Source organism: Cetorhinus maximus, chromosome 11 (genome assembly GCF_964194155.1).
Source record: "Cetorhinus maximus chromosome 11, sCetMax3.hap1.1, whole genome shotgun sequence".
NCBI lineage: Eukaryota > Metazoa > Chordata > Chondrichthyes > Lamniformes > Cetorhinidae > Cetorhinus > Cetorhinus maximus.
Window position 1 is genome coordinate 15380843 of NC_135889.1, and position 21047 is coordinate 15401889.

At 51.2% G+C, this 21047-nt stretch overlaps 1 protein-coding gene across 1 annotated transcript in view; it reads right to left on the bottom strand.

Annotated features, from left to right (window-relative positions):
* The window catches only part of atic (5-aminoimidazole-4-carboxamide ribonucleotide formyltransferase/IMP cyclohydrolase), a 29984-nt gene extending 12967 nt beyond the window's left edge, over positions 1-17017 (bottom strand). The window contains exons 1-7 of the mRNA XM_078551569.1: positions 16884-17017; positions 13424-13550; positions 8987-9063; positions 7665-7731; positions 4917-5005; positions 3753-3904; positions 578-734 (exon numbers count right to left, since the gene is read on the bottom strand). Of these exons, the coding sequence (XP_078407695.1) occupies positions 578-734; positions 3753-3904; positions 4917-5005; positions 7665-7731; positions 8987-9063; positions 13424-13550; positions 16884-16902 (688 nt within the window). The 5' untranslated portion in view covers positions 16903-17017. The remainder of the gene's footprint in view (positions 1-577; positions 735-3752; positions 3905-4916; positions 5006-7664; positions 7732-8986; positions 9064-13423; positions 13551-16883) is intronic.
* Between the last annotated feature and the right edge of the window lie 4030 nt (positions 17018-21047).

Here is a 21047-nt window from a genome sequence, read left to right on the forward strand (position 1 = left end):
TTAAGGGCAAGCAATAAATAATCTCGCCTGATACAATTCAACTACATTTCAAGCTGTCAGCCGCGGCTCAATTGGTATCAGGAGGCTGTGGATTCAAGTCTCACTCCAGAGAGTTAAAGCACATAATCAAAGCTGACATTGTTGTACATTACTGACAGAACGCTCCACTGTTGAAGGAGTCGTCTTTCAGGTGTGATGCTAAACCGAGGACCCACCTACCCTGCCTCATGGTGGTAGAAGATCCCCTGCCACTATCTTGAAGAGGAGCAGGGGAGATTTCCCTGGTGTCCTGGCCAATATCGATCCCCTCAGCCAAGGTCTGGTTACCTGGCTTGTTGACGCACCACTGTTCGTGGGATCATGTTGTGTGCAAACTGGCTGCCACTTATCCTACATTACAACAGTGACCACACTTCAAAAGCGCTGCAGTGGCTGTAATGCTCTTTGGGATGTCCGAGGTGCTATCTTAAGGTGACCGCACACCCGACATTCACCTGCCGCTCGGATGCTAACCGCAAGCCTAAGTTTCTTTTGAATGCTGGAGCCCCCCGCCTCCACACAGAAGCACCTCGCTTACCTTGGATAGGGAGCTGGGGCCTCTGCGTGTAGATCTGTGCTGGAGTCTGGTGAGGATTCATCCCGTATCTCAGGGCAAGCTGCGACTTTCCCTGGCTGCATTCTTTCCGGAAGTAATCAGAAATCGCCTCATCATACTGGGCCGTGTGAGTGAAGGCCTCAGGAAGGTGGGAAATAAAAGAAACCAATGATTTCACGCTGCTGCAGTGAGTCTAGCTAGCGTATGTCAGGGCGCACACTGCCATTACGGCAGTGTTAACCAAAAATGTCTGATCACAGTCACATTTTGTTCTTAGGGTCAAAAATAAAGAGCTAACAACACACAGCGGGATAGCCCTGTCAAAAAGGCTCAAGTTATTAGGTGACACCAAGTTATGTATTTATGTATTTTTCATCCAAGCTCTCCACATTCCCCAGTAACAGAAGGTTCCGCTAAGCCCCTCTCCACCTGCTTCCTGGCCCAGGATGGCCACACATGACCCCTGCTGCACTTTTCCCCATAGAAAGATGGCGGCCACTCATACACCCTTGTTGCACATTGCCCCATATAAAGATGGCAGCTGTTAACCCCAGCCAGTCACCGGTAGAAGCCACACAGCTGCCGTCCTGCTCGGTACAAACGTGGGACCAGCAGCTTCATATTCAGGGTTTGCAGCCTAAACAAGGTGTTCATGAAGCCTTCCTGCCCACCCACCAGCTTCATCGCTCATTCCCACCCCCATCTCGGAAAGGGACAGAGTCACAAGCAGGGCAAGTTAGGTCAGGGTCAGCTGCTGCCTGGGCCTTGGTGCCTGTGAGGGAGGAGATGGAACTTGCGACCCCATCCACTATTCCTACGACAGCAATGGGGCTCGCCACCCACAGTTTGGCAAGAGCTGGGCTATCAGCTAAAGCTGAAGTTCATGGAAGTGAAGGCAAATCATTGAGCTGGTTAGGAAGTTGCTGAGTGGTAGGAGACAGAGAAGAGGGTTAACGGGCAGGTACTCCAATTGGCAGAACATGATTAGTGCAAGGATCTGAGTTGAGGTCTCACTGTATCTCTTAACAACTTAGAAGATAGGTTAGGAGGCCACAAGTCCAAACTTGCCTATGACACAAGGATGGGCAAAACTGTGGCAACTGGTTTTCATTGTAGGCAAATGTGTGGTGACCCACTTTGGACCTAAAACAGGATAGATTAGGGTACTTTTTATATGGCAAAAAGCTAGAATCAGTGGAGGTCCAAAGATACCAGTGGTCCAGGTATACAGATCAATAAAATGTCATGAGCACGTAAGGGAAAAAAATCTAAAAATAGAGTGGAATGATGGCCTTTATATTGAGAAGAATAGCCTGGAGAATACTGTGAGCTATTCTGGGCATACCTTAGGAAACATATGCTCACCTCGGAGGGAGAGCAGCATCAATATAGCAGAATAACTACTGGACTCCAAGGGTGAAGGGAGCAAATGTATGGTAGCTAAATTTCCCTACGACACCAAGAAAGGTAGGAAAGGAAGTTATGAAGGGGAGGTGGAGAGTCTGCAAAGGGATATAGACAGGTTAAGTGAATGGCAAAAATTTGGCAGATGGAGTATAATATGGGGGAATGTGACAGGAAGAACAGAAAAGCAGTATATTGCTTAAATGGAGAAAGATTGCAGAACCCGGGGTTACAGAGGGATCTGGATGTCTTGGTACATGAATTACCACAAGTTAGTAGGCAGGTACAGCAAGTGATTGGAAGACAAATGGAACGTTGGTGTTTATTACAAGGGGGAATGGAATCTAAAAGTAGGGAAGTTTCACTGCAGCTGTACAGGACCTTGGTGAGACCACATCTGGAATACTGTGTACAATTTTGGTCTCCTTATTTGAAAAAAGATATAATTGCATTAGCAGTTCAGAAAAGATTCACTCAACTCATTCCTGGGATGAAGGGCTTATCTTATGAGGAAGGATTGAACAGGTTGGTCCTATGCCCATTGGAGTTTAGAAGAATGAGAGGTGATCTTATCGGAACATATAAGATCTTGAGGGGATTTGATAGGGTGGATACCAGGAGCATGTTTCCACCAGCAGTGACTAGAACCAGGGGATACAATTTAAGAATAAAAAGTCTCCCTTTTAAGACAGAAATGAGGAGAAATTTTTTTCTTCTCAAAGGGTTGTTAGTCTGTGGGATTCTCTTCCCAAGACAGCAGTGGAGGTTGCATCATTGCATTTATTCAAGGCTGAGTTAGACAGATTTTTGATAGACAAGGGAGTCAAGGGTTGGGGAGGGCAGGCAGGAAACTGGAGTTGAGACCACAAGCAGATCAGCCATTATCTTACTGAATGGCAGAGCAGGCTCGAAGGGCTGAATGGCCTACTCCGAAGTCCAATGTTCCTACTGTTAAATTATGAGGAGGGTTTACACAAAGTAGGAATTTAGAAGGTTAAGGGGTGATTTGAATAAGTTGTAAAGATATTTAGGGGAACAGGTAGGGTAGACTGAAACTATTTGCTCTGGCTGGGGAGTCTAGAACTGGGGGCATAGTGTAAAAATTAGAACCAGGCCTTTCAGGAGTGAAGTTAGGAAACACTTCTACACACAACGGGTGGTACAAGTTTGGAACTCTCACCTGCAAATGGCGCCCGATGCCAGATCAATTGTTAACTCTGAATCTGAGATTGATAGAATTATATTATCCAAAGGTATTAAAGGAATACGGGGCAAAGTGTATGATCTTATTGAAGGAGAGAACAGGTTTAAGCGGTTATCCTCATTTTCCTATGATACAGTTAGTAAAACCAATAGGTAACTGGGATATGCTGACTGAAAGATGCAAGGATACACACCCTGGTCCAGCCTTCAACTGATCCCTGTGGGGATGGGTCGGTGCCCTGCGCCGGGACGGGGGAAGGAGTCACAAAGGTCAGGCAGAGCTCCCACAGCCACCCATTGGGCAATGCAGGGGGGCTCCATGTCAAGCAAGGACAGCGTGAGTTCAGCTATGACCAAAGGCAACCCACTCACAAGCCAACAACGGGCCCCCAGGACTCTCACGCCCAGAGGGTTTGGGAATGAGAAAGGGAAGCAGGAATCCATGTGGAAAAGGCTGAGAACCCCAGGCCACAGGAGAACATGGCACCTTCTGGAGGGTCGGGGGGGTGAAAGGCCGGCATTTGTTTGCAGCAAGACAGATCCAGAATACCTTCAATGCCAGGGCTCGTCGGGTCTCCGGGGACGTGTCCTTCTGCTCCAATGTCTCCATTTCCTGGATGACCGGCAGATAGTCAGCAGGATCGCACACCACAGTCACACGAGCATGGTTCTTGGCTGCTGCTCGCAGCAGTGTCACTCCACCTTTGAGACACACAATCAATACAACGCAAGGAACGTGGGATCAGTGAGTGGAACTCCAACCAAGACAGGGCCGCACGCAAAGCTGGATGAGCCAATGTGGAAGGGGTAATATCACCTGTCTGCGAGGAATCTAGACCATGCACACCCAACGCAGCACCAAATGTGTCCTGCGCCGTCGGAGGTATTGGGGGGAGTTGTAACTCCCGTAAACAGGTGGGGTTGGGTCAGGCCGGAAATAAAAACATCAAAATTCTCACACCTTACCCGAACCTGCCTACTTCCGGTTTAAACGGTGGGGGGGGGGGGGGAGACACACACAACCCAACCCGCTCCCAGGAGGCAAGCTGCTCGTGTAAATATTTTAACGAGGTGGTTTCTTCCATTCCTGTATCAATACTGACCAGCCAGGTTCCCCGGGCCCCAAGAAAGCCAGCAGCTAAAGAGTGGCAAGGAATGCTGGGAGGGACAAGGACTGCTTGTGGGCCTGGAGGAGGAGAAGGACTTCCCTCACTGCCCCCCCCACACTAGCCTATTAATCTCTCTTGTAATCAAACTGTCCTCTGCATCCCCCCCCCACCTCGTCCCTCCCACAACCCCGTTAACATCTGCACTGTCATCTTCAGGGTGAGGTGTCACTCCTAGGCCGCAGCTGCCCTCTCGGGTGGGAATAAAAGATTCATGGAAGAGCAGGGGAGTTCTCCCCGGTGTCCTGGCCAATATTCAGCCCTCAACCAACATTATTATAAGCAGGTTATCTGGTCATTTAGTGGTTGGTGAAATTGTGCCCCGTACAAATTGGCTGCTGCATTTCCTACATTACAGCAGTGATTACACTTCAGAAGCACTCCACTGGCTGCAATGTGCTTTGAGACATTCCAAAGTGGTGAAATCAGCTACACAAACGCAACTCTTTCCTTAAGGAGGAACATAACTGACAATTCAAAAGAACTTTAAGAACAGCTTGAACCCGACTGGTCTCCCTGAGCTTATTAAACTCAAGCTGAAAACCTACCAATGTCGATCTGTTCCACGGCCTCTGCCAAAATCACATTTGGAGCAGAAACAGTTTTCACGAACGGGTACAGGTTACAAGCCACAACCCTGCCGGAGGGAAACAAAACGAGAAAGGTGAAGATTGGCAGGGCCTTGCAACTAACAAACAGTGCCCATACAAAATGCCTGTCAGCAGATGCCAACCTGCTCAGTCTTCAACCAACACAGTCAAGGTGTCATGCCAGGGCTATGAGGGGGAAGAAGCTGGCACTGTGGGTTAACTAACACTGTTCCACATCCAGTTCACTGATCTCAGTCCAGGGGCACTAGTTAAATTTCTCTGAGGTGCTGGGCAAGGGGAGGGAGATGCCCGCTGGTCCCTCACTGCAAGATGTGCCCCCCTTTGGGGATCAAGTCCAGCTGTTGTAGCGTCAGTATTCACCCACACATACACAGCCTGGACCTGACCCAAAATATCTGTTGTCACGCTGGACAAGACTCTCACTTACTGGCCTCAATTCATCAACATCCACAAGAAAGTAAATGCCAGGGTAAGCCTGGTCAGCAAATTCGCTGGAACATCAAGGGGGACTACAGTCAGAACACTTTACACCACCAGAGTGAGCCTAGTTTACACTTTGCTGCAGAATCCTCCACCTCATGGCCCTGCAGTTGCCCTCCAGAGATGTGGACGTGCAGATAAACGTTGCCATGGTGTCAGGGACAGTTAGGTCCACTCCAACTGAACGGTTCCTGGTGCTGTCCCATACTGCCTGTCATTCACTGTGATGCTATCCTGCTCTGTGAAATGGAAAAAGTCATGAGCATCACCGACTTTCCCATTCACATTGACTTCCAAGAAAGTGCTTAAAATCAGGCTGGCCATTCTGGGGAGCAGCAGCTAATATTCATGCAGCTGGCATCAACCCAGTACCCCGATGGATGAAAGCATGGGACCATTATATAAAAAAAATCTTAGCACCGATCCAACAGGAGAGGTCCCTGGCTTCAACCTCCCTCGAAATCCATGGACAGCACTCAACCAAATCCATACAGAGCAAGGACGATGCAACCACATGGCCCAGATGTGGAAAATGAGAGATGGCCCAAAGTGTTATCGTGCCTACAAGTCCCAGACCACGGATAAGTCACATCAGCCTGTCCACTAAGATCTGCTGCGAGAGGCACCTCATTTCTCTACTCTGCTCAGGCAGCCATCGGATGGATAGCCAAACTAGACATCCCATTATAAGCTCTTCCCATTCGGTGAAATTAGCAGTAGCTCTGGGTTATAGTATGCTAGTAGTGGTATTGTGAGACAGCATGCTAGAGGGTAGCAGCTCTGGTGGTGCCTATCCCCAGTAAGGGTTAACATCGGGGTAGAGCGGGTAGCAGGGAGGATGACGGATGAGGAAATGGAAGGGAAAAGATAACCATTTAACATACCAACACTTTCAAAATTAATTTAGACTTTCTAGCAGAATTCAAAAAGAGAAAGCAAAGCTATTCTGAAAATATAGAATTCTACATCCAGTACAATTTAAAAGTTCAGATGGTCTTGTGAGCCCATCTGAACCTTGGCACTTCATGCAATGTATGTAAACACTAAGAGACACTAAAGCCCGAGCAGAGATCCAGCTATTCATTAACCTGGCCATGGTCTCACAGGCTCAAGAGGTTGTAAGGCCTACTCCTGTTCCTGTGGCTGTAAAGTTCTTTGGGACTTCCTGAGCTCATGGGAAGTGCTACATAAATGCAGGCCTTTCCACATATAAAATTCCACGCCTACTACATCTACTGTATCTGTCCAGTCACCTCCTCAGCCATCAGATTCTTTGCTGGTCACTACTCTCATCTCTACTTGATGAACTGAAGACTCACTAACTTTATCTCAGAGTGCTCACAGGGTGAGCTACACTGGGTCATTGGCCCTTGCTAATCTCTCAAGCTGTTTAGCTTCATCAGGGTCTGTGCTCTGCTGCTGAATCTAATCTAATATTTGCTCACAGCCCCCAGATTTCAGAGCATAGGTCAAAGGACACCAGAGCCCAGTGGTGCTCCAGTGAAAAGTCATCAGAAGAACAGAACATAGAGCAAAGCCCTGATCAACACTGTCTCTAGCTGCTACAGTCTGCTTCAAGAAAGCTGCGCTCCAATATCTGAAGACAGTCCAGCGCTCCTATCAGGGAGTTTGATGTAAAGATACTGCACGTTTAAAACTGGTATCAGATGTGGTTCAGTGGGTAGTACTCATGCCCCGGAGACAGAGGTCATAGGTTCCATCCCCATTCCACAGACGTCAGTTCGAAGTGTCATCTGACACTCCCACTAAGTGAGTGCTGCACTCTCTCAGGTGCTGTCTTTTGGATGGGACATTAAACTGCAGACCGAGTGCCAGCCTGTTTTTTGCACCCCAAGTCCCGGCATAGCGACATGAGCCCACAGCCTTCTGACTCAGAGGTGAGAGTGCTGCCCACCGAACCAACACAAGGTGAAGCTGTGGACGCTCCGAGTTATGACGTCCCTTACAGTCCAATAGTAAATGAACACCCTTAAGTGAAGGACAGCAGGGGTGTCAGCAGCATGGGTCAGAACCCCCACACCAGTCAATGTCTTAGAGAGAAGATGGGTAGTTGAGAAAGACAACTCCTCTCCGACTGCCAAAAGCATGGCAGTCGGGGGTCACGCGGTACAACATCCATTACTTGTCACAGTAACACCACCTCCCTCATGGGAAGCCAAGAGCTCTCTACCGCATAGCTCTTACCTTATTAAGCTGAAACCAAGCTTTTCAACGTCAGACTTGTCCTCAGGAATATTCCGTGCCAAAATACCTAAATGAAGAAACATGGGGGGGAGAGAAAAAAAAAAGAAAAGAAAACAACTTTTGAAGCACTCACATTGGTGAGAGATTGGGTTATTGGGGTTAACGCTAGATCTTACAGCACTTAGCAAAAAACACAAGAGGAATTTCAGGTCAGTGATTGACAGGGCACCAGCCACAAGTGCAATGTTGGAGCTCTGACTTGATAAAGGAAAGTGAAATCTCATAGTGCTCCTTGCCCTAAACACTCTATTAGGAGGCCAACCCCTACAGGAGTTCCACCTCAGTTCAGCGGGTTCATCTCCAGCACTGAACCAGATCCCGTTTACAATAAATATCAGCTGTAATGGTAGGCACAGCTCATCTGAAAACACTTCAATAAGGCATAGCAAGACTCAAGGGCCTCAGTACCCCAGCTCTACACACTCTAATGGGCCAACACATCTACTGGAGTGCCAATGGAGCACACGATGATGTCCAGTTCTCTAATCCCTACCACAGCAATGATAAGAGTTTATTTTTTCTTTGCCTTTTTAAAAAAAATTTATTCTTCCTTGTGATGTGGCGTCGCTGGCAAAGCCAGCATTTATTGCCCTTGAACTGAGTGGCTTGCTAGACCATTTCAGAGGGCAGTTAAGAGTCACATGTAGGCCAGACCAGGTAAGGACGGCAGATTTCCTTCCCTAAAGGACATTAGTGAACCAGGCGTGTTCTTACGACAATCAATGAGAGCTGTCATGGTCACCATTACTGAGACTAGCTTTATATTCTAGATTTATTAATTGAACTTAAATTCCACCAGCTGTCTTGGTGGGATTTGAACCCATGTGCCCAGCGCATTAGTGTAGGCCACTGGATTAGTGGTCCAGTGATATTACTACTATGCCACTGTCTTCCACCGGTGCTCGAGGCATGGGTCAGGGGTGGAAGCTCAATCATCGCTCGAGCTCCTCATCACTGCTGCTGGGAATGGACAGCAAGCAATGACGGGATTGTGTTGGCAGCGATGCCCTCTATTGATCAGTTAGTTCAGATTAATTCCACAAACTAAGGAGCCCAATTTGTGGTGCAGCTGAAATCTAACTCCAACATTTCTATGAAATATATTGGGGCACTTACACCACTGGGCATCAAGAGAGCTTCAGGGGCCTGGCAAAAATCTATACAGTGGAAGCATGCAGCCTTATTCTAGCTAATAATCATTAGCATCACAAACACCAGCAGGCATTTCCCTCCTCTTTTTCAATTCTGGCTATATCTCTCACCTCCATGAACAGCAGGATGTAGCGTCTTCACTCGTCCACCTAACATTTCAGGAAACCCAGTGATCTCAGACACATCCCTTGGCAAAAGAAAGAAACAGCAAAGTTTAAATTTATTAGCACGAGTAGGATAGCTGTGTGTCATTGGAGCTGGCATATGTGTTCAGCTCAAGTGCCTATTCTGACCTTAAGTGTACAGCAATGTAATTAACAGAGCCAACAAAACTACACACCAGCACATTATACAAGGCGGCGAGAGCATGCCTAGCTCTGATTTTGCCAGTATAAAATATGGAGGGCCTAAATGTGTCTCTGGCCAGCACGTACCACAGAACTATCCCAAGCTTAACTGGCAGAGATCGTCTTCAAATCTTCTCTTGGGGGTGGGGTGGTGTGGGGGTGAAATTCAGCCCTGTCTTGGTCTTTGATTAACATTGCTCAGCAGGGAAAAATCCAGTTCTGCTGATGTCCAGTTCTATCAAACGTGTGGAAGGATAGGAGTCCTGGGTAACTGTCAGGATGTCAAGGAAATCACAAAGGGGGAATATTACTAACAGACCATCATCTTGCTCTTTTGCCAGCGAGTTAGTGTGAACATGGAATGCTGGTTACCACTGAAATTTCTATCACTGGTCACTGTACTGAAGTTGACTTAATCCTAGCAGGGCAGCTCCATTAGCTAACAACAATTAACTTTCAGTCGCAGTGTAGAGTATAGCTGCGGCCGTGGGCTCTCATGCACCTTTTCTGAGTTAGTAACTTTAACTCTCTTCCCCGGAGAGCGGTGGAGGCAGGTAATTGAATATTTTTAAGGCAGAGGTAGATTCTTGACCAACAAGGTGGGAAAGTGGCGTTGAGATCACAATCAAATCAGCCATGATTTATTGAATAGCAGAGCTTGACGGGCCAAATAGCCTGCTACCACTATTAATCCGTATGTCTGTAAGTGCGTGCTCCATCACCAAAATTTGATCCATAATAGCCAGCAACCCATAAACTACAATAGCAACATCATATATTTCTCTGTTCACTGCCTCAACAGAAAAAGCAGAGGGCTTTCATTTCTATAGCACCTGTCACAACCTCAGGGCGTCCCAAAGTGCTTTCCAGCCAATGAAGTACTTTTGAAGTGTAGTCACATAGGAGACACCGTACCCAATTTGTGCACAGCAAGCTCCCACAAACAGCAATGTGATGACGCCCAGGAAACCCATTTATGTGATGTTGATTGAGGGGTAAATATTGGCTAGGACATTGGGATGAACTCCCTCCCTCTTCTTCAAAGTTGTGCAGCAGGATCTTTTACACCCACCTGAGGGCAGTCAAAGCCTCAGTTCAACATCCTGAATTGGAGACAGCACCTCTGACAGTGCAGGTAAGTTCACATTCGTAGCCCTGCCCCAAAAGTTATCCAGTTTACATGAAATCTGCCGAGACTAACAATGTTTTTTTTCACACCGGGATCTCCGTAAGCACATTCCATCGCACCGTCCGCAAGGGTCAAACATTCCTTCCAGGTCTCCAGAATCACACAGTGCAGAAGAGGCCCTTCGGCCCATCGAGTCTGCACTGACACTTGAGAAACACCTGACCTACCTACCTAGTCCCATTTACCAGCACTTGGCCCATAGGAGAACGTATCATTAGTGCAGCTGATGCATTGTGGGAAGGGTGACAGAACCCACCAATACCTACACTTACAGCAACACAAGGTCATTCAGCCCTTCATGCAGTGATAGCCCTTTGGAAGAGCTACCCAATTAGCCCCACCCACCTCCTCTTTCCCCATAACCCTGAACATTTCTTTTCTCATCAATTTTAGCCAATGCCTTTTTAAAAGTTAGCAATGACGTTAGGAGGCTAGTGTTTATTATTCAAGGTCAACTTATTTCACATATTCTCAGTAACAAACCGACTGAAGCACTTCAGCACTGAGGTGGGTATGTTACTAGCCTAGTGTGGGAACCTGTTACAGACATAGAGGGCTCTTAGGTCAATTGTGAGATTGGCCAAAAGGTTTATTTTTTCCAGTTCAAAGTAACCTTAATTGTCATTGTTTCTGACAACAGTGACTACACATCAAAAGTAATTCATAGGCTGTAAAGAGTGTTGGGACATCCCGAAGTTGTGAAAGGTGCTATATAAATGCAATTTTCTTTTTTGTACATGTTAATTTCTTGTGCTTTGTTCAAAAAATGTCTAATCTTATTTGAGATAATTTCAATCTCTAAGGTTTGGTTCGAAATAAACCATTGGATTAATTTTGGCTATCTCAACACCCCTATTCAATCACCCCGTACCCCTTCCTGTTCCAAGTAGTTTATGCATTTACTGTGGCTTACTCCCTGAGCAACATGGCAGCCTGTTCCTGCCCCACGGAACTCATTTCTCGTTATCTTGACTCCCTTCTCTCTCCCCTTGTCCAGTCCCTTCCCACCTACATCCGTGATTCCTCTGACACCTTACGTCACATCAACAATTTCCAGTTCCCTGGCCCCAACCGCTTCCTCTTCACCATGGATGTCCAATCCCTCTACACCTCCATCCCCCACCAGGATGGCCTGAGGGCCCTTAGCTTCTTCCTTGAACAGAGGCCCCAACAATCCCCATCCACCACTACTCTCCTCCGTCTGGCTGAACTTGTTCTCACACTGAACAATTTCTCCTTTAACTCCTCTCACTTCCTCCAAATAAAAGGTGTGGCTATGGGTACCCGCATGGGCCCCAGCTATGCCTGTCTCTTTATGGGGTATGTGGAACATTCCTTGTTCCAGTCCTACTCCGGCCCCCTCCCACAACTCTTTCTCCAGTACATCGATGATTACTTCGGTGCTGCTTCATGCTCTCGTCGGGACCTGGAAAAATTTATTAATTTTGCTTCCAATCTCCACCCCTCCATCATTTTCACATGGTCCATCTCTGACACTTCTCTTCCCTTCCTTGACCTCTCTGTCTCAATTTCTGATGATAGACTGTCCACCAATATCCATTACAAGCCTACCGACTCCCACAGCTACCTCGACTACAGCTCCTCACACCCCGCTTCCTGTAAGGACTCCATCCCATTCTCTCAGTTCCTTCGCCTCCGTCGCATCTGTTCTGATGACGCTACCTTCAAAAACAGCTCCTCTGACATGTCCTCCTTCTTCCTTAACCGAGGTTTTCCACCCACGGTCGTTGACAGGGCCCTCAACCGTGTCCGGCCCATATCCCGCGCATCCGCCCTCACGTCTTCTCCTCCTTCCCAGAAACATGATAGGGTCCTCCTTGTCCTCACTTATCACCCCACCAGCCTCCGCATTCAAAGGATCATCCTCCGCCATTTCCGCCAACTCCAGCATGATGCCACCACCAAACACATCTTCCCTTCACCCCACCTGGCGGCATTCCGTAGGGATCGTTCCATCCGGGACACCCTGGTCCACTCCTCCATCACCCCCTACTCCTCAACCCCCACCTATGGCACCTCCCCATGCCCACGCAGAAGATGCAACACCTGCCCCTTCACTTCCTCTCTCCTCACCGTCCAAGGGCCCAAACACTCCTTTCAAGTGAAGCAGCATTTCACTTGCATTTCCCCTAACTTAGTCTACTGCATTCGTTGCTCCCAATGCGGTCTCCTCTACATTGGAGAGACCAAACGCAAACTGGGCGACCGCTTTGCAGAACACCTGCGGTCTGTCCGCAAGAAAGACCCAAACCTCCCTGTCGCTTGCCATTTTAACACTCCACCCTGTTCTCTTGCCCACATGTCTGTCCTTGGCTTGCTGCATTTTCCAGTGAAGCCCAACGCAAACTAGAGGAACAGCACCTCATCTTCCGACTAGGCACTTTACAGCCTTCTGGGCTGAATATTGAATTCAACAACTTTAGATCTTAAACTCCCCCTCCCCCCATCCCCACGCCGTTTCTTCCCCCTCCCCCTTTTTTTTCAATAATTTATATAGATTCTTCTTTTCCCACCTATTTTCATTATTTTTAAATCTAAAACTAAAACTTTGTTAGTCTTTCCACCCCACCCCCACTAGAGCTGTACCTTGAGTATCCTGTCTTCCATTCTTAATTAGCACTTTTCTTAGACAAATATCACCACCTTCAACACCTCTTTGATCCTTTTGTCTGTGACATCTTTTGATTATCTGCTCCTATCACTGCTTGCTTATCTCCACAACCACCCCACCCTCAACTTCTCTCTCCCCCCGCCCCCCACCTTAGACCAGCTTATATTTCTCCTTTCTCCTAACTATACTTCAGTTCTGCCGAAGGGTCGTGAGGACTCGAAACGTTAACTGATTTCTTCTCCACCGATGCTGCCAGACCTGCTGAGTTTTTCCAGGTAATTCTGTTTTTGTTATGGCATTAGAAGGTTCAGATGCCAGTTTTTGCAGTGAGCCACTCATTAACAGACCGCTCGACCGAGCTTTCACTCTCATTGCTCACCTAACAACGAGATCAGCCTCCCGCAGAGCCTTAGCTGTCCCACCAGAAGCAACGAGAGAGAGGCCGACGGAAACCAGGCGCCTGGCAAAGTCCACCAAACCAGTCTTATCCGAGACACTCAGCAAGGCTACAAGAGAAAATTGGTGCCAATGTTATAAACAGCTGATGATGAGAACCCAAATTGCACAGCAGAGATCTGGGGCTGGGAACACTGTGGTTCCATGTCCCTTAATACCCTTCCTTAATAAAAATCTGATCAGTCTTAGGTTTGAAATATTCAACTGACCCAGAGCCTCAACTGCTTTTCAAGGGACAGTGCAAGATTTCCACCACCCTGTGTGTGAAGAAGTGCTTCCTGATATCACCCCAGAGCAGCCTGGCTCTAACTTTAAGATTATGTCCAGTGTTCCCCCTGGACTAGACCCGGCGCAGCCTCAGGACAATCCTTCAAGTGCCAGGCATTTAATTATTACAGCCACGCACAAACTGATGGTTAAATGAGGTTAACAGCCACTCCACCCCACGAGCTAAGCACTGGTAGACTTCCCCACACAAGAACTTCATAAGTGAGAGCCAAGTCTGACATGATGAACCAGGTGTGTGATGAACAGCAGGATTTCACTCCTGTCAGTTCTTGGAGCCTCCAGCTGTCAGCATTTCTCCTGCCTGCAGCCCACTCGCAGACCCTCCTGCTCTCCGCATTCCCCCACCCCCGACCCTTCCGCTCTCCGTACTCCCCCAACCCCCACTCCCGACTCTCCGCATTCCTCCACCCCCGACCCTCCCGCTCTCCGCATTCCCCCACCCCAGACCCTCCCGCTCTACACATTCCCCCACCCCCGACTCTCCGCATTCCTCCACACCCGACCCTCCCGCTCTCCGCATTCCCCCACCCCCGACTCCCAGCATTCCCCCACCCCCAACCCTCCAGCTCTCCGCATTCACCCACCGCCGACCCTCCCGCTCTCCGCATTCCCCCACCCCCGACCCTCCCGCTCTCCGCATTCACCCACCCCCGACCCTCCCGCTCTCCGCATTCACCCACCCCCGACCCTCCCGCTCTCCGCATTCACCCACCCCCGACCCTCCCGCTCTCCGCATTCACCCACCCCCGACCCTCCCGCTCTCCGCATTCACCCACCCCCGACCCTCCCGCTCTCCGCATTCACCCATCCCCGACCCTCCCGCTCTCCGCATTCCCCCACCCCCGACCCTCCAGCTCTCCGCATTCACCCACCGCCGACCCTCCCGCTCTCCGCAATTCCCCACCCCCGACCCTCCCGCTCTCCGCAATTCCCCACCCCCGACCCTCCCGCTCTCCGCAATCCCCCACTCCGACCCTCCCGCTCTCCGCATTCCCCCACCCCCGACCCTCCCGCTCTCCGCAATTCCCCACCCCCGACCCTCCCGCTCTCCGCAATTCCCCACCCCCGACCCTCCCGCTCTCCGCAATCCCCCACTCTGACCCTCCCGCTCTCCGCATTCCCCCACCCCCGACTCTCCATATTCCCGACCCTCCAGCTATCCACATTCCCCACCCCCGACCCTCCCGCTCTCCGCAATTCCCCACCCCCGACCCTCCCGCTCTCCGCAATTCCCCACCCCCGACCATCCCGCTCTCCGCAATCCCCCACTCCGACCCTCCCGCTCTCCGCATTCCCCCACCCCCGACTCTCCATATTCCCGACCCTCCAGCTATCCACATTCCCCACCCCGACCCTCCCGCACTCCGCATTCCCCCACCCCCGACTCTCCTCATTCCCCCACCCCCGACCCTTCCGCACTCCGCATTCCCCCACCCCCGACTCTCCCGCACTCCGCATTCCCCCACCCCCGACCCTCCCGCACTCCGCATTCCCCCACCCCCGACCCTCCCGCACTCCGCATTCCCCCACCCCCGACTCTCCTCATTCCCCCACCCCCGACCCTTCCGCACTCCGCATTCCCCCACCCCCGACCCTCCCGCACTCCGCATTCCCCCACCCCCGACCCTCCCGCACTCCGCATTCCCCCACCCCCGACCCTCCCGCTCTCCTCATTCACCCATCCCCGACTCTCCCGCTCTCCGCATTCTTCCACCCCCGACTCTCCCGCTCTCCGCATTCCTCCACCCCCGACTCTCCGCATTCCCCCACCCCGACCCTCCCGCTCTCCGCATTCCCCCACCCCCGACTCTCCCGCTCTCCGCATTCTTCCACCCCCGACTCTCCAGCTCTCCGCATTCCTCCACCCCCGACTCTCCGCATTCCCCCACCCCCAACCCTCCCGCTCTCCGCATTCCCCCACCCCCGACCCTCCTGCTCTGCGCATTCCTCCACCCCCGACTCTCCAGCTCTCCGCATTCCCCCACCCCCGACTCTCCAGCTCTCCGCATTCCCCCACCCCCGACTCTCCACATTCCCCCACCCCCGACTCTCCACATTCCCCCACCCCCGACTCTCCCGCTCTCCGCATTCCTCCACCCCCGACTCTCCATATTCCCCCACCCCCGACCCTCCCGCTCTCCGCATTCCCCCACCCCCGACCCTCCTGCTCTCCGCATTCCTCCACCCCCGACTCTCCATATTCCCCCACCCCCGACCCTCCAGCTCTCCGCAATTCCCCACCCCCGACCCTGCCGCTCTCCGCATTCCCCCACCCCCTCCCCCCGGGGACCGTGCAAACCCCCCCCACCCCCTCCCCCCGGGGACCGTGCAAACCCCCCACCCCCTCCCCCCGGGGACCGTGCAAACCCCCCACCCCCTCCCCCCCGGGGACCGTGCAAACTCCGCACCCCCTCCCCCCCGGGGACCGTGCAAACTCCGCACCCCCTCCCCCCCCCGGGGACCGTGCAAACCCCCCACCCCCTCCCCCCGGGGACCGTGCAAACCCCCCACCCCCTCCCCCCGGGGACCGTGCAAACCCCCCACCCCCTCCCCCCGGGGACCGTGCAAACCCCCCACCCCCTCCCCCCGGGGACCGTGCAAACTCCCCCACCCCCTCCCCCCGGGGACCGTGCAAACCCCCCACCCCCTCCCCCCGGGGACCGTGCAAACCCCCCACCCCCTCCCCCCGGGGACCGTGCAAACTCCGCACCCCCTCCCCCCGGGGACCGTGCAAACTCCGCACCCCCTCCCCCCGGAGACCGTGCAAACCCCCCACCCCCTCCCCCCCCCGGGGACCGTGCAAACTCCGCACCCCCTCCCCCCGGGGACCGTGCAAACCCCCCACCCCCTCCCCCCGGGGACCGTGCAAACTCCCCACCCCCTCCCCCCGGGGACCGTGCAAACCCCCCACCCCCTCCCCCCGGGGACCGTGCAAACTCCCCACCCCCTCCCCCCGGGGACCGTGCAAACCCCCCCACCCCCTCCCCCCGGGGACCGTGCAAACCCCCCCACCCCAGGGAAAGGTGCAAACTGCCCCCCACCCGGGGGTAGTGCCCCCTCTGCGATCCCCGGGGTAGCTGCAGGCGGCTCCGTACCCAGCTCCTTGGGGGCCATGCTGCCAGCCGCCCCGCTCCGCACTCCGGCCGGATCCACACTGCGGGGCTGGGGCGGAGTCAGCGTCTAGCGGAAGAATCCTGGCCGGAGAGCTCAGTGCACAGGAAGAGCCTCTGCTACCTGGGGGGAGGCGGGAGTCAGGGCGGACCGAGGGCAGCAGCTCCTCCTCCTCCTCCTCCTCCTCCAAAAGTAAAGACTTGCTCCCATTTCTCCAGCCTTTCACCACCCCAAGCACCTCCCCAAAAAGCCTCAAACACGCCATGAAGTACTTTGCAGCCACTGCCTGAATGCAGAAGGGGTGGCAGCAGTTTGGGCACAGCAAGCTGCCACATACAGCACATTTATAAACATTCATTTACAGGAGGTGGGCACCGCTGGCCGGGCCAGCATTTATTGCCCATCCCTACTTGCCCCTGAGAAGGTGGTGGTGAGCTGCCTTCTTGGGCGGCTGCAGTCCATGTGTAGGTACATCCACAGTGCTGTTAGGGAGGGAGTTCCAGGATTTTGACCCAGCAACAGTGAGGGAACAGCGATATATTTCCAAGTCAGGATGCTGAGTGACTCAGAGGGGAACTTCCAGGTGGTGGTGTTCCTGCTGCCCTTGTCCTTCTAGATTGTAGCGGTTGTGTGTTTGGAAGGTGCTTCCTTGGTGAGTTTCTGCAGTGCTTCTTATAGTTGGTACACGCTGCTGCCACTGTGCGTCGGTGGTGGAGTAAGACTTAAACCTATTATCTACCTTAGAACACAAGTATTAGGAACAGGAGTAGATCACACCAGTAAAAGTCTGCTCTGCTATTCAATACAATCATGGCTCATCTTGGCTTCAACTCCTTTTTTCCACCCACTCTCCATCTCCTTTAATTCCCTGAAAGACCAAAAATCTGTCTCTCCCAGCCTTGAATGTCTTCTACGTTGGAGAATCCACAACCCTCTGCGGTAGAGAATTCTGAAGTGAAGAAATTTCTCCTCATCTCAGTCCTAAATGATCGGCCCCTTATCTCGAGGCTGTGCCCCCATGTTTTAGATTCCCCGACCAGCGGAAACAATCTCTCACCATCCACCCTCTCAAGCCCCTTCAGAATTTTGTAGGTTTCAGTGAGATCGCCCCTCATTCTTCTAAACTCCAGAGAATATAAGCCCAATTTACTCAGTCCCTCATCATAGGACAACCTCCTCATGCCGGGGACCAGTTCTGTGAATTCCACTTAGTGAGGAGAGTGCTACTTATTGTACATACTGTATCCCTTTGACCAGGCTTTTGGCTGTCTTATTTTCTATTTATAGACATCAAATTCTGTCTGCTTACACTCCTGTGATGTGCTTTAGAAACCTATAAAGGCGCTATATAAATACAAGTTATTATTCTGTCATCATCGCTGTGTCATCCATGTGCTCAGTTTGGTATCACTCTCGCCTCTGAATCGGATGATTCTGGGTTCAAATCCCACTCTAGGGCTCGAGTACAAAAATCAACATCCAGTGCAGTTCTGAGGGAGTGCTGCTTTTCCGGAGGTCCTGTCTCTTGGATGAGTTGTTAAACCCTCTGGTGGATGTAAAAGATCCCAGTTGGCACTATTTCGAGGAGGAGCATGGGAGTTATCCCTGGTGTACTGGCCTATGTTTATTCCTCAATCAACATCAGAAAAACAGATTAACTAGTCATTATCACATTGTTGTTTGTGGGAGCCTGCTATGCACAACATGGTTGCCACGTTTCCTAGCTTTCAACAGTGACTATACTTCAAAAGTACTTCATTGGCTTTAAAGCATTTTGAGACATCTGGTGGTCATGGAAGGCACTATATAAATGCAAGTCTTTTGTTTTCATCAAACCCACACTGCTCCCTTCTCCCTACTACAAGATTTAATTTGTGTGAGAAAACCCAAGGAATAGCACAAAAGGTCAACAGTAGTGTTTGTGTGTTATGGCTCAGAGTCTGTCTGTATCCTGTTAATCAGGCCTCTCGTGATCATGAAAGACTATCATTTGCTTCCATTAAGTGAGGATCATAATCTAATTGCTTGTAGATGGCCCTGTTTCTATCAATGCCAAATAGGAGTCACCAGACTGTGGCCCATGACAAAGGAGTTACAGTTCCTTCCACTGATTCATGTCATTTGATCTTCTCTGGATGCCTGTAGTATGCCAGGTCACATGCTGCAACTTGCTTCACTTTAACTCCACTCTCCTGAGCTTCAAACTCCTGCTGCGGTGGATGGGTGGGGGCGGGTGTGGGTGTGGGTCTGCTTCTGGGCCTGGCCAAGGTGGCCTTCTATAGGCCCAGGATGGATATGGCTGTTGGGTTAGGGAGGGAGTGTAGGTCCGGGGGAGTTGTTCATACTGGTTGCCTGGCCCTCTTCCGCAGCCTTCTCCGCCACAGCCAGGCGGCCCTGGAGGAGGGTGTGCCCAGTGCTCAGCAATGGGTTTGAGGCCTTCTATTACTCGTGAGCACCACAGGGCACCAAGAGTCATCAACATGAGCAATGATGTTAGCTTTACAAATTTCCTTCTGTTTTGTTGAGTGTGTATTTTCCGGCCATGTTCTTTCTTTGGTGTTGCCCGTTCAAGAAAGGTTGGTGCATATAAATTGTTTTATGCATTCATGGAATATGCTTGCAAGGCCTGAATGACTTACTAGATTTACCCCATAAATCCTGCAAAGCAGGGGCAGCATCAGAGCAACAATGGTTACAGTAGATGGCAACAACCCATATCTGTAGTTAGCACAGGATAATGGGGGATTCCTCATTATTTGAATATGGCCAAACTGTAAGAGATTTAGAGTGGAATTTTCCATCCTGGATTATAAATATGGTGGCAGGCAGGAAAGTCGGTGTGATTCCCACTGGGTGCCGGGTCAGATGAACGCACTCGACCTTCCACTCTTCAGCTCGTTAATTATGCATCAGCAAGGAGCTCGTCAAATCTCATGACGGAGCAGGGATTCATCTGCCCCACCGTTATGGGGCTCAAAGATCCTGGCGCCATATTTAAACGGCAGCCAGACACACGTTCACTCACTGCAGGTCAGCAGCTCCGCATTACTCCTGCAGAGTCCTTGTGGCCGCGTCTCATATTGGAGAAGCTGGTGGATGTGAGCAACCAAATCCTGGAGCAGACGAGGGCATCTCCGCATTGCCTGTCACTCATCACTAGGTAAGAGCACCACAGGCAATACACCCATGGTCGAACCAATGCTCACTATGGCAGTGATCCATGTTCGCCGGCCTTTTGATCTTATAGAGGCCCCACTGCCTCTTGCTCCTCATGCCCTTGCTTCTCCTGGCTCTGCCCAAATCAGCAATGGGCCCTCCTTATTCTCATCTGGGTGAGAGCCAGTACCAAAGCAGGGTTGCCTGCAGTCGGCATCATAGACGCCTTAGTGGATTTGTGAGCATGTCCTTTACAGGTTTCACTCCATCCCAAAACCAGCAGGCAAGTGCTAAGCCCTTCACCTGGCCTCCGTCAAGACATGGCATCCCCACCTCACCCCTTCCAGGTAAAAGACATCCTGGAGGGCCAAAGATGGCTGTTCATACAAGAATGCCCATAGAGACATTGTTCTTTGACCAGGGTGATGACAGCCATGTGCAAGAAACCTCATTCAGACACTTTTCTGCTTGTCTGCACTACCCTCGAGACTTGGTAGAGGGACCATTGCCTTGGTAGCACAGAAAGACTAACCACATGAGCCCTTGACAGCCATGACCATTCACCCGGGAGGTTGGAGGTTTGGAGTCACAAGTTGGCTGCCCTCACCAGCGGTGCCCATTGGAGGCACTCCACCTCCCTCCTTCCCTTCATCCCTGCCTCTGACTGCAGCCAGTGGCAAATGGCACAGAATGAACGGCAGCTCCAGACCTTGCTGGGCTCTCGAGGTTATGGGACCCATGAGTAGGGAACACATCTGCTGTAATGCAGACTTCACCATTGGTAGGAGAACACAAGTGACCATCTTTGGCATCCAGATAAAGGCAAAATACTGTGGAAGCAGGAAATCTGAAACAAAAACAAAAAATGCTGGAAAAACTCAGCAGGTCCCACAGCATCTGTGGAGAGAAAACAGAGTTAACGTTTTGAGTCCGTATGACTTTTCTTCAGAGCTAATGGGAAGTAAAAATGTGGTGAAATATATATTGTTTAA